Source organism: Typopeltis vanoorti, chromosome 25 (assembly GCF_054136105.1).
Source record: "Typopeltis vanoorti isolate ZY-2024b chromosome 25, IOZ_Tvanoo_1.0, whole genome shotgun sequence".
Lineage (NCBI taxonomy): Eukaryota > Metazoa > Arthropoda > Arachnida > Uropygi > Thelyphonidae > Typopeltis > Typopeltis vanoorti.
This window is the reverse complement of record NC_143573.1, coordinates 7,793,254-7,806,479: the sequence shown is the minus strand read 5'-3', so window position 1 is coordinate 7,806,479 and position 13,226 is coordinate 7,793,254. Positions and strand designations below refer to the sequence as shown.

The window sequence follows — 13,226 nt, the reverse complement described above, 5'->3', positions numbered from 1 at the left end:
TACTAAAGCAATTGATGAGAAGTCATTAACCTCTATATACAAGTAATCCAAATACGCTACTTGTATTTGGATTACTTGTCTTGTTTGCACATGAAAATACTTCATGTGCAAACTTTGTTCCCTTACACTTGGATAAAAGATTAAACAAGGATATAATTTCTTGTTATCTTTAATTTGTAGTATAATCAAGTGAAAAATCTTTCAATACTTATAGCTACATCGCAGCAAATGTTTGAACTACTCTCCTTGAGCAGCAATACATGCTGCACAGCATTGGCTGAATGATCACCATATATGTTTGCAAAGCACCAGAGTATGCTGCATTGTCATAAGACCATCCACAATGTTTTGATTGAAAGCTTGTTCATTAGCCACCAGTGTAACATCAACTTTGGCCTTCAGCTCTCCCTATACAAAGAAACTAATGGATTCATATCAAGAGATTGTGGTGTAAATTCAACTGACTCATCTCTACCTAAACAACAGCTGAATAAGCATTGAAATATTTCCTCATATTTTGATATGTGCTAGTGCCCCATCATGCATGAACCATAAGTACTGATGTGCTGCTAATGACAAGTCTCCAACAATGCAGTAATTCCTCCTGCAAAGTGTTGATTCCCATGACCTTTAAACATCAGTGGCAAGAACAGTGAGATGATATCTCCAGTGAATCTGATCTAGACATTCACATGGAATTTTTGCTGGTACTAGGACTGCCCAATTTCATACAGATCAATCCATGCTCAGTTATGTGAAAGTTCACTATGCCATCACAGATAAACTGAGATTCATTCATAAAAAGTGCGTTATGGAGAAAACTAGATTAACTACAATCTTGCAGAAACCATTGAGTGTCTGATTCAAAGTTGAAAATCTGTTGGCAAGAGCACCTGTACCTATTGCACATGGTAAGGATACAGTTGCTCCTGATGACAAATATGCCCTACGCCACCTCTGTAGCTATACTCTGACAATCTGCTATATATTTCTTCTGGAAGCATTTCTACTCCTATGTTTATGTGATCTTTTTGCCATCAGAAGGTGGTAGGATAAGTATCCAGGATTTTGCCAAACATATTATACACCCTGTTTTTTTTTTTGTTTTTTTTTGTTGTTGTTGTTTTTTCCCTGAGTGGTTAGCATATCCACTCTTCAGCCAAAAGGTTGCGGGTTCGAATCCTACCATGGACATGGATGTTTGTGATTGTCTGTGAAAACACTAGTTGTGGTGGTGGTGGTGGGCAGTGGATGTGTATTTTGCATTTCCCATTTCCTCCCAAGAGTAACCCTACCAGGAGGCAATTTATTCCTACATGCTCCATTGCATACAATGTGTGTGTGTGTGTGTGTGTGTGTGTGTGTGTGTGTGTGTGTGTGTGTGTGTGTGTGTGTGTGTGTGTGTGTTATATTAGTTGACTGTTATACAATCATTTGATTGTTAATATTTGGTCCTTTTTTTATACTAAATATGAGACATTTTCTTTGGATTTTATTGGACCATGATTCTTTATAAATATGTGTATATAATCGTCTACCAGTTTTGCCAGCTGGAGTCTGTCTGGCTTCTTCAGGAGAGAGTGGTTACACTAACATTAAATGCTACAACAGAAGAATGCAATAACGACCTTAAAATCAGTTAAAAAAATTTAAAAGGACATGTGACATTAAGAGAATAAAGCATGGAGGCTTAATCATTGTTAGTAGATCTCGTTTTATAGTTTTTTGCGTAATTCAGTTCTGCTAAACATAGTGAATTTATTAAGACATTTAGAAAAACTTAATAAATTCACTATGTTTAGCAGAACTGAATTACGAAAAACTATAAAACGAGATCTACTAACAATGCTCTTAATGTCACGCGTCCTTTTCAATTTTTTTAAGTGATTTTAAGGTCATTACTGCATTCTTCTGTTGTAGCATTTAATGTTAGTGTAACCACTCTCGTCCTGAAAAAGCCAAACAGACTCCAGCTGGCGAAACTGGTAGACGATTATATACATATATTTATAAAGAATCATGGTCCTATAAAATCCAAAGAAAATGTCTCATATTTGTTATAAAATCAATTAATTAGAACTTTTTTTTCCTTGAATCCTAGGGCAAACTTGACTATAGCTCAATAAGTAGACTCAGATATTTAGATCAAGTTCTGAACGAGTCAATGAGATTGTATCCTCCAGTGTATTTGTAAGTATGCTATCATTGTTTATCCAGAATGCATTTAATTGTATACACAGAGTGAAAAATAGGAAGCATTATGTTGTTTTAGATGAGTGGTAGTGGCTTAAATGAACATATTGAATTTTTGAATCATGAAATCAGATGGTTTCTATGCTACATTCATGAAGCATCTGGGATATCTCACCAATATAAGAGCATTTCATGAATTAAGCCATTCTTTTTTTCAGGACTTCTGTCATAAAGCTTTAAATGTCTTCCCTTTTCACATGTCATTGCTTCCAGAAGAAGGAAAAAGAATAAACCATCTAAAGCTTGCTTTGTTGATGATATTGATCTTCTAACAGAAAACAAATCAGTCTTCAGGAAATCACCACAGAATTAGCTTACACTCTTAACACGTTCATTGCCAAGCTGAAAATTGGAATTTCGTGTGGTGGCCAAATTTTTGAAATAGTGACATCCGCGCGATAACACCTGATCGACCGGACGGTGAGAACTCGCATCACGCGATATCACGTGATTAGCAATGAACGTGTTAAAAAAGATGGCTTAACCGCAAGTACCAAAAAATCAAAAATAATGACAAATACTTTTATTGGGATTATATTGGTCAAATGCATATAACAACAACTAAGTCTGTTGGCATCTTCAGGGTACATAACTGATGTACGGCACTAAAAAGTAAAAAACTTTTACAAACTATAATCAACCGATTCCAATTATATTAAACAAAGAACAGAGCGCGTACAATACATTCATAGAGCGTAGATGATATCACTTGTTGTTATTTAGGAATGTTTTATAGTTGGCACTGTAATTCAGTTCTGGCGAGTTGAAGGATCTGATAAGGGTCTTCCAGATCACAGGCAAGATTAGTCCTTGGTTCCTGTTAAGGTTTTGTATACAGCGGGCAACTGTTGTAGCCTCCTTAAAAATTCGGGAGCGGAAGTCCTCCTCCATGTAAGGAAGTTGCCCGCTGTATACAAAACCTTAACAGGAACCAAGGACTAATCTTGCCTGTGATCTGGAACTTGGACCTTCCTAAAAGAAGATGAAAAGAGGTTGTTGGCATTTGAAATAAGGTGTCATCTTGTACTTCCTCCAAAGTATTTTCTTTTTCTAGATGTCATGCTTAAGCTCCACATTCATCCATTTTTCATCTACCTTATTTAGCCTTTTTGGCGTTTGGAATACATTCACACATTGCTGCTTTTATGTATTTCTTTGTTAGTTCCCATGCAACAATTATTTCCTTACCGCTCAACTCCTCATTCCATGTTAAAGCTCTAAGCTTGTCATAATCACCAGCCTTATTATTCCACATATATCCTTTCTCTACAAAAGCCTGCATATGACTAGCCACAACACCGGTGATCACTTCAAGATCACTTTCACCAACTGGAGTATGAGGGATATGAAATGAAACCCCTCTCATAATTTCATCCTGTAATGAAACGATCAGATCTAGAACTCTTGATCCTCATGTGCCCTTCTTTACGTGCAGCCTGAGATAGTTATCTCTCTAGAACTAGCGAAATTCATTTTCTTTATCCCCAAATGCTCTCTCTTCATTCCAATCTATTTCACCATAATTAAAATCACCTATAATAATTCCTCTTCCTTTTTTCACTAATCCAAGTTGCTTATACATTTCTTTATCACTATCCTCCACATTCCCAGGCCTATAGCAACATCCAACTAAATATATCTTCCTCTCAATCTCCACATTACACCACAATGTCTCATAACCATTGCCATTATTTCCCCCCTTCCAAGTCTACCTGATGTGGACTTAATCCCCCTGCAGTCATCAGCAGCACTCCCCCCTCCCTTCTTGCCCTTTCTATCCTTGCGAAAAATACTGTATCCATCCATTTCTGTTCCTGTTATAATATCATCATCATCATTCAACCATGTTTCACTTATTCCAATGATTTTGGGGCTAATAAATTCAATCACTGAAATCATTTCATCCCCCTTATTTCTGAGACTTCTGGCATTTGTAAACAAACACAGCAGTTTATTTTTCAGTCTATAACCAGTCCTATTCAAGCCACATGTTGGTTGTGATTTCTCCACCACACCTGCCCAATCACCTTTATAACCACTTACCGCATATATCTGATCAGTCTCAACTTCCCCACCCACATCGCAATGTACTCCATCTTCATACACTGCAACTTTCAACATCCACTCTCCCTATGCAATGTCTCCCTGTCCACCCAAGCTCTCCCCCCTGTTTCTGTTTCTCTTGCATTCCCATTCTCATTTAATTTCTCACACTACTACTGTTTCCACTGCCAAGCACTTCTGCCTCTTCAATACCACACTCCCGATTTAATGGTAATAATCAGTTACATTAAGAGTATAAAGAACAAGCCAGGAGAGTGACTCAGTAAGGAAAACAAAAATAGAGGATGAGCAGAAATTGGCAAATCAGGATTTAGCAGCAGCAGAGTTAGTGCTTTGGAAATGGGTGATTTTCAGTTTGTGGATGCCAGTAGTGTGTGGAAGGATGGAGAGAATGTTAAAGATGTACATATAGATTTAACCTTGGGTAGTTTAGCAGACAGAGATGATTTCTCTGATGGCCATGACTCTGTGTGTGTGTGTATGTCTTAATCTCTCACACTGCTACTGTTTCCACTGCCACTGTGTGTGTGTGTGTGTGTGTGCGTGCATGCATGCGAATGGCAATTAAAAGCAGAATGTATGGAGAGAGAAATAGAACTGCTGAGAAAGGAGATGGAAAGAATGAAGGCTAAGTTGAGAAAGGTAAATGAAGACCTTAGGAGGATAGAGAGGTTGACTAGTGTGAAAGGAACAAAAGTAGGTGGAAGATAACAGCATTAAAGACAAATGGAGAGAAGAAATTGCAGAAAAATGAGAGAGTGGAAGCAAGGGATGGAGAAGTAAGAAGAGGAGGAAGAGAGAGATTTCAAGCCATAAGAGTCAGGGATACCAGTGAGAGAAGGATGAATGAATCTGTTTGGAGGGCCATGTATGGAGATTCAATGATTTCGAGTGTTCATAGCAGAGTGCCAGAGGATTTCTTGCATAGTGGAAAGATAGCGAGTGTGGTAGTGGCAGCAAAGAGGGGTGAAATTGTGGAGTAGAGGATAGTAATGGTTGAGACAAATGACCTGAGATGTAGCATGAATCATGTAGCACAGGATTTGAGGTTAATGTTAGACAGTGAGCATGTTGCCCCAGTATGGAGTGGAGGAGAAGAGCAGTGATGATGAATAAGACGATAGTGTGAATATGCAAGAAAAGGAGGGGGGTCTGGGGATGGATAGAGTACATTTGAGGATAGTAGGGAGTTATATGCAAGAGATGGATTTCTTTTGAATGCAGAAGGGAACAGACAACTTGGTTTACTGAGGATGTTCTAACAGGAATAAATATTGAAAGGTATAGCATATTTCGAAGGATAGGAAAGGTAAATGTGGTGGAGTGTTATTCATAATAAGAGATGATTTGTGCACTCTCAGGGTGGATAATCTTAGTCGAGATAGCAAATGGCTTTGAGAGTATATGTTGTGAGATGGATGTTTATAGGACAAGATATTTAGTGGGATGTTGCTACAGACTAGGGAATATGGATGGTAATGAGCAGGAAATGGTTATGCAAATTAGTTTCGCAAGCTCAAAGCAGGCAATCATTATGGAGGACTTCAACTAAGTGATATAAACTGAGCAGAGGAGACATCATGGAGTAATTAATAAATTAACTGAATTTGTCAATAGCAGAATAAGAAACTCAAAGAGTTTCATGCCGAATATAAAAACTATATAAAGTTCGGCGAGTCCAAGCGTAAGCAAATACCTGGATAGTGCAACACATAACCCATTTGGTAGTGCAACACTGAGGCAACTCATAGCAAGGGTGGAGCAAGCTCTGATCACTGTTCTTGGTATTTACTCATAATGTGAAACCCAGCTCCTAGGAGTCTACATTATGAGAGAAGGTCACTACCCAGACCGTTTCAACCTTTATTGAGGTCTCATCAGTGAGTAGGTAGACCTAGTTAATACCAAGTTTGTAGCGAAGAGAACTTACATACCCTACTATAAGAATTGCCAGGAAGGTGTCCTAATAAATTACTAATTATATGAAGAGCCAAAGGCTTCAATTCGGCGACGTGAAATTTTTTTAAGTTAAGGGATATTACATCCCATATTGTTTCATAGCCGAATTATTCAGCTATGAAACAATAAGGGATGCAATATCGCTTAACTTAAATAATTTCACGTTGCTGAATTGAAGCCTTTGGCTTTTCATATAATTAGTAATGAATTTGTCAATTTCTTCAGAGACAACTGTTTTAGACAGAATGTGGTGGAGAAAACAAAAGGATTGAAAATTATGGATTTAGTCATAGAATTAGAGGATCTGATTGTGACTGAGATGGCATAATTCCCCTCCCCCTCACCATTGGTGACAGTGACCATGTATTTCTGCTTTGGAGGATGAATAGACATGGGGAAGTATCAAAACAGAAAGAATTTACATCGAATTATAAGGCAGGTGACTATAATAGACTTAGAAACCAGCTTGCAGCAGTGCAGTGGATGAAAAAATTTGAAGGAAGAGGGGACACTAGTGCATAGGAGGGACTTAAGAAAAAGTTGTTCACAGAAATGACAGATTATATATCTTGAGTGAAGAAGATAAAGCAATTTCAAGTCAAATGGATGGAAAAAGGAGAAGCAGGGGAGTTCCAGAAGAAAACGATTATGAAGGCATATAAAGAGAGAGATGGAAAGCAGTTGCATGAGGAATATAAGGCTCATGCTAGGAAAGTGACTAGTATTGTAAGGAGAGAAAAATTATAATATGAGAGGAGACTGACACTGTAATCCAAGGAGAATTCCTAGGAGGTTTTTTGCTATATGGCCAATAGGAGTGTACAGATTACCTTACTAGATACAGATGGGAATCAGGTGACCAAAGCAGATGACATAGTTGAACTATTTAATAATCTCTTTATTAGAGTGTTCCATCCTTGTACTACAGGCTTTATTCCTGGAAGCATAATGAGTGGTGAAGTGTTAGAAGTGAATGAAAAGGATCTAGTCCAAATACTGAGTACACTAAATGTCAATAAGACAGAAGGACTAGATGGAATTTCACTACTTATTTTAAGAGAATATGCTATGGAACTGACCGTGTCGGTAACTTGACTATTTAATGAAAGTCTTATAATGGGGCAGGTTCCTAGAGAAGTGGAAGGAAGGTAAGACAGTACCATTGTATAAGGGTGGTGGTAAAATGGAGGTAACAAACTATAGGCCTGTTTGTATTTCTTCTGTAGTTGTTAAGATTTTTGAAAAATTGGTAAGAACTCATATACAGAATTGGGCAGATGAGGGTAATACTATTTATTCAGACCAGCATGTATTTGTTAAAGGGTGCTCTTGTTTTAGTAACCTGGTTACCTTTTTACGATAGAATAACAAGAGCAGTGGATGAAAGTAAGGCATACACTCTCATTTTTTTTTTGGATTGATTTTTCCATGGCATTTGACACAGTGCCACATAACAGATTGATTATTAAGTTGCATCATATGGGTTCAATATCAGGGTAGCAGATTGGATTGGTGATTGGATCTCTGATAGATATCAGAGAGTTGTATATGGGAAAACAATGTCAGGGTTACCTTTTTACGTGAAAAGGATCTAGTCCAAATACTGAGTACACTAAATATCAATAAGACAGAAGGACTAGATGGAATTTCACTCCTTATTTTAAGAGAATATGCTATGAAACTGACCGTGTCGGTTAGTTCAGTTAGTTCTACAGGGTTCAGTCCGTGGACCATTGCTGTTCAATCTGTGTGATATTGTCACATGAGTACAGGGAGATGTTAGTTGTTTGCAGATGATGTGAAGCTTTGGAGGCTTATTGGTTATTACCAATAAGTGCTGATGTTTTGGCAATTCAAGAGGATTTTAATAAACTAGTACGGTGGAGAATGGCATGGGGATGTCAGTTCATTGCAACTAAATGCAAGGTTTTAAAATTTGGGATGCTTCATACTTGCTTGGTGGAGTTATTATTACCCCAAGACCTCATGGAGTCAAAGACTCACCCGTGAGGTCCTTTTATCACACACGCACAGCTCATCATACCGTGCCTTGACCACATTCAAACTACTTGCAGACACCACACTCTTAGGCAAGGCATTCCAATCATTTACAACTCTGCATGAAAAAAACCTACCTCTAACTTCCCTACTCACTCCCTCTTTATACAGCTTCCAGGGATGACTTCTGGTTATCCTCCAATCTCCCATTATTTTCTATAGAACTTCTCCAGCATTGATCCTATAACAACCCCTTACCAATTATAGGTCTCTATCATATCTCCCCTCATCCCTCATCCTCCTCTCCACCAGACTCTGCAAATTACATCTTCGCAATCTTTCCTCATACTCAACATTCCAGAGGTCAGAAACTACCTTAGTCAATCGCCTTTGACCCTTTCCAACATCTCTTCATTCTTCTGAAAACCTGGTGACCAAATCTGGGTACAATAGTCCATGTGTGGCCTAATCAAAGCCTTATACAAGGGAACAAGAATCTCCCTACTTCTACACATCAGTGTCCTCTGCATCATTCCCAGAAGCCTTTGTGTTGTCTTCACAATTTTGGCTATGTGTCCAATAAATTTCAGATCCTTATCCACTATCACCCCCAGATCTCTTATTTCTTCCACCTCCAACAATATATCCTCACCAAGCATAAATTCTGCATCCCATCTTTGTTTTCCAAATTTTAAAACCTTACATTTTGCAACATTGAACTCACATCCCCATTTCTGTGCCCAATCACTCAATTTATTCAAGTCTTCTTATAAGGCCACAACATCTTCACTACTCTTCATGGTTCGTCCCAACTTTGCATCATCTGAAAGCAACTGAATATCTCCATCCAAAACTTCACTTATATTGTTAATATACAAGTTAAACAGTAATAGCCACAAAACAGACCCCTGAGGCATTCCACTAGTGACTTTCCTTTTCCTAGATATCGCTCCCCCATACACAACTTGTTGATACCTATCAGATAGCGAGTCTCCAATCCAATGCACTAATATAATATCCAACCCCATCTGCTCTAGTTTGACTATCAGTTTATCATGAGGTACTCTATCAAACGCCTTTGTGAAATCTAAGTATATTACTGTATATCCTTCTCCTCTGTCCAAGGAAACAGTCACTTTATTGTAATAAGTAGATTACTAAAATATGACCCCTCTTTAGCAAATCCATGCTGTCCATCAAAGATAATACCATTGTTGTCAATCCCAACTCTGGATCCTAGTTCTCACAAGCTTCTCCAACAACTTAACCACAACACCTGACACGCAGATAGGTGTACAGTTTGATGCTTGAGTTCGATCACCTCCTTTATGAAGTGGCACAATCTTGCCCTCCTTCCACTCCTTAGGGACTTGACCGAGTGCAAGACTCGTATTAAAAAAACATGTCAAGACATGTGTCAACTGCCTGGTACATTCCTTTAGAATACGTTGTGATATATTATCAAGTCCCATAGCCTTATTAACATCTAGTTTACTCAACTCCCCTCACACCTCTTGCTCACTTACAGTCAGTCTCTCCTCCCCATCATCTACTGCTCTCAATCTCTCCATGAAGTCACATTCACAAGATTGAAAGACCTTTATGAATTGCTCATTAAGTATCTCCACCACACATTCTGCAACAGTTGTCTTTATACCATTTTCTCTAGTCAATGTCATCCTTCCATAATCATTCTTTCTTTTGCTGGCCACATATCGAAAGAACTCCTTAGGATTCTTTTTGGCTTTATTAGCTAACTGCTGTTCATACCTCTCTTATACTGGAAGAAGCTGAGGAAGTTAAGGCTCTTGAGGTAATTGTGGGTAGAGATTTAAAGTTTTGGGATCATATTGCAAAGGTTGTGATGACATCTCAGAGACTTGCGGCAATATTGAGGATAACATTGATTACGAGAGATAAAAGTGTGCTGGTCCCATTGTATAAAGCATTGATCAGTCCACATCTGGATTTCTGTGCTCAGAACTGGTCGCCAGGATTTGAAGGTGATGGTGCAGCTATGAATAACAAAAATGATGTCAGGACTGTACAGTGTTGATTATGAGGATGGACCGAGGGATGTGCTGATTGCAGCTTGGTGGATAGAAGGCAAAGAGGGAATATGATCAAAACATTTGAGCTATTGAAGGGTTATTATCATATTAACACTGAGGAGATTTTTCATACTATAGAATGAGGAAAAGGAACCAGGATAAGAGGCCATCCCTTTAAGTTGCAAAAGGAAGTGGTGAGTAAAAGGGTAAGAAGTAAGTTTTTTGCATGGAGAGTGGTAGGATCATGAAATGCATTGCCTGAAAAGGTAGTGAACAAGCAGACTGTGGATGATTTTAAGGAGTGGTATGATCAACTTTGCGTTCACTAATGTTGACCTCCCACAATGAGTCTTGTAACTCCATGGTGGTCAGGAATATTATAGTAATAATAATAATAATATTCCAGAACCCTCATGTTAATACTTTCATTAGATAGAATATCTGTACATATGTTATGAGACTGTCAAATTGGCAGCTCTATTCATTAAGCTGTTTAATTTAAGTCTCAGCTCTGGGAAAGTGTCAAGGGAATGGAAAGAGGACAAAATTATTCTGTTATATAAAGGAGACGTCAAAACAGAGGTAGTATCAAATCACAGATGTTACTATCTCAGGAGTGGTAGTTAAGGTATTAAAGAAGTTAGTAAAAGGCAGAATTCAGGGTTGGGTAGATAGGAATATTGTACTCAACGGGGGGGGGCAAAACTGTGATATGGAACTAGAGGGTTGCTGGTAGACTGACATTAAAGAGTAATATATGGAGAATATTCCGTTTGTACATCGGTGATATAGGAAATGATTCAAGGTAAAACATCTGGTTGTTTGCCAATGATGCAAAATGGAAAATTTAATAAAGATGATAGAGATCCTGTAAGATGACTTAAATAGGCTGGCAGTATGGACAAATGATAACAGGTGACATTTTAATGTGGAAAAGTGCAAGGTGGTCATGCATGTTGCAAAGAAGAGATTATAAGCTGCATACTGTGTTGATGAAACTGGACTACAGGAAATTGAGGCCAGGGATTTGGGCATTATTATTGTCAGGAAGTGGATGTTGAACAACACACCAACAAGCAGGGAGAGGGAGGCTATTTATTGCTCTTTATCAGACTTTAATATGAGGGTGGTGTTAAACGTTCTTGGCCTCGACCATAGATAACAACACTATCGACATGATTTTTTTTTCTAAGTTGGTACATTGTCATAAGCATCCATGTGAAATTGCAAGTCATTCTATTGAGTAGTTTTTTTTATACAGCTATCTGAAGCAAAAGTGTTATCTGTATCCTTTGAAATGGATAAAATTGAGTATTATGTGGTTATAAAATTCTTTGTAAAAGAAGGTTTAATGCCAAAAGAAATTCATTCAAAGTTCATAAAAGTTTATGGACACTCTTCTCCTTCGTTTTCAACAATTAAGAAATGGACTGTCAAGTTTAAACATGGCTATACAATCCTTGAAGATGATCCACGTGAAGGACGTCCAAAAAGTGTAACAACACCAGAAATCATTGACCAAATGCATGATATGGCATTGGATGACCAGTGAGTCAAAGTGCGTGAAATTGTTGTGACTATAGGCATTTCAAAACAACATGTATGATGTAGTTTGCATGAAAAATTGCAAATGAAAAAGCTTTGTGCATAATGGGTGCCACGCTTGCTCACAGCAGATTAAAAACACACTAGCATGAAAATCTCTGAACAGTGCTTGGAACGTTTAACAAGATTAAAACTGATTTTGTGTGTCGATTTATTACTATGGATGAGACTTGGATTCACCATTACACACCAGAATAACAGCAATCAAACCAGTGGACACAAGGCGGTTGTTCAGCGCTGAAGAAGACAACATCAGTTCCATCAGCAGGACAGGTCATGGCATCGGTGTTTTTGGGATACTAAAGGCATTTTATTATTATTATTATTATTATTCAGGCCTCCATGGAGTCGAAAGACTCATTGCGGGAGGTCCTTCCTAGGAAACACAAAGTCTATCAAGACTCATCGTGGGAGGTCCCTCTTAGGAAACATAAAATCTATCATACCACTCCTTAAACTCACTGACCAGTCTCGATCTCACCACTCTATCAGGCAATGCATTCCATGGTTCAACCACCCTCCATGCATAGAAACCACTCCTCACCCTCTTGCTCACAGTTTCCTTTCGTAACTTCCAGGGATGGCCCCTTGTCATCACTCCCTCACGATGTTCAACCAAGCAAAAGAACTCCCCAGTGTCAACCCTGTAACCACCTCTCAACAGCTTAAAAGTCTCAATCATGTTACTTCTCCTTCTTCTATCCACCAAACTCTGCAGTTCACATTCCCTCAGCTGATCTTCATAACTAACATTGTACAGTGCTGAAACAGTCTTTGTTATCTGCTTTTGTACCCTTTCCGCAGTTAATTTATCCCCTTCATATCCTGGGGACTAAATCTATGAACAATAGTCTAAGTGTGGTCTGATCAGAGTCTTATACAATGGAACGATAACTCTTTTATCTCTGCTGGTCAGTGTCCTTCTCATTATTGCAGCAATCCTCTATATTACCTTCCCCACCTTTGCAATATGTCCCCTACATTTCAGGTTTCTATTAATCATCAACCCCAGATCTCTTGTCTCCCAATCAAGACAATGGACAGAAGCCGGTTGTTCAGTGCCAAAGAAGACAAAGTCAGTTCCATCAGCAGGATGGAACTGCCTTTGTTTATTAATTATATTGAAAAAGGTAAAATAATAACTGGGGAATATTATTCCAATCTTTTAACCAGACTAGACGAAAAAATTAATGAGAATAGACTGGTTTGCAGAAGGAAAAAATCATCTTTCATTAGGACAATGCGCCTGTCCACAAAGGTGTTTTGGCAATGGGAAAATTAAGGGATCTGCACTAT

At 38.3% G+C, this 13,226-nt stretch overlaps 1 protein-coding gene across 1 annotated transcript in view; it reads left to right on the top strand.

Annotated features, from left to right (window-relative positions):
• The window catches only part of LOC150092516 (cytochrome P450 3A19-like), a 268,491-nt gene that overhangs the window by 226,533 nt on the left and 28,732 nt on the right, over positions 1-13,226 (top strand). Inside the window, exon 3 of the mRNA XM_090414568.1 lies at positions 2,102-2,190. Coding sequence (XP_090270694.1) covers positions 2,102-2,190 — 89 coding nt within the window. The remainder of the gene's footprint in view (positions 1-2,101; positions 2,191-13,226) is intronic.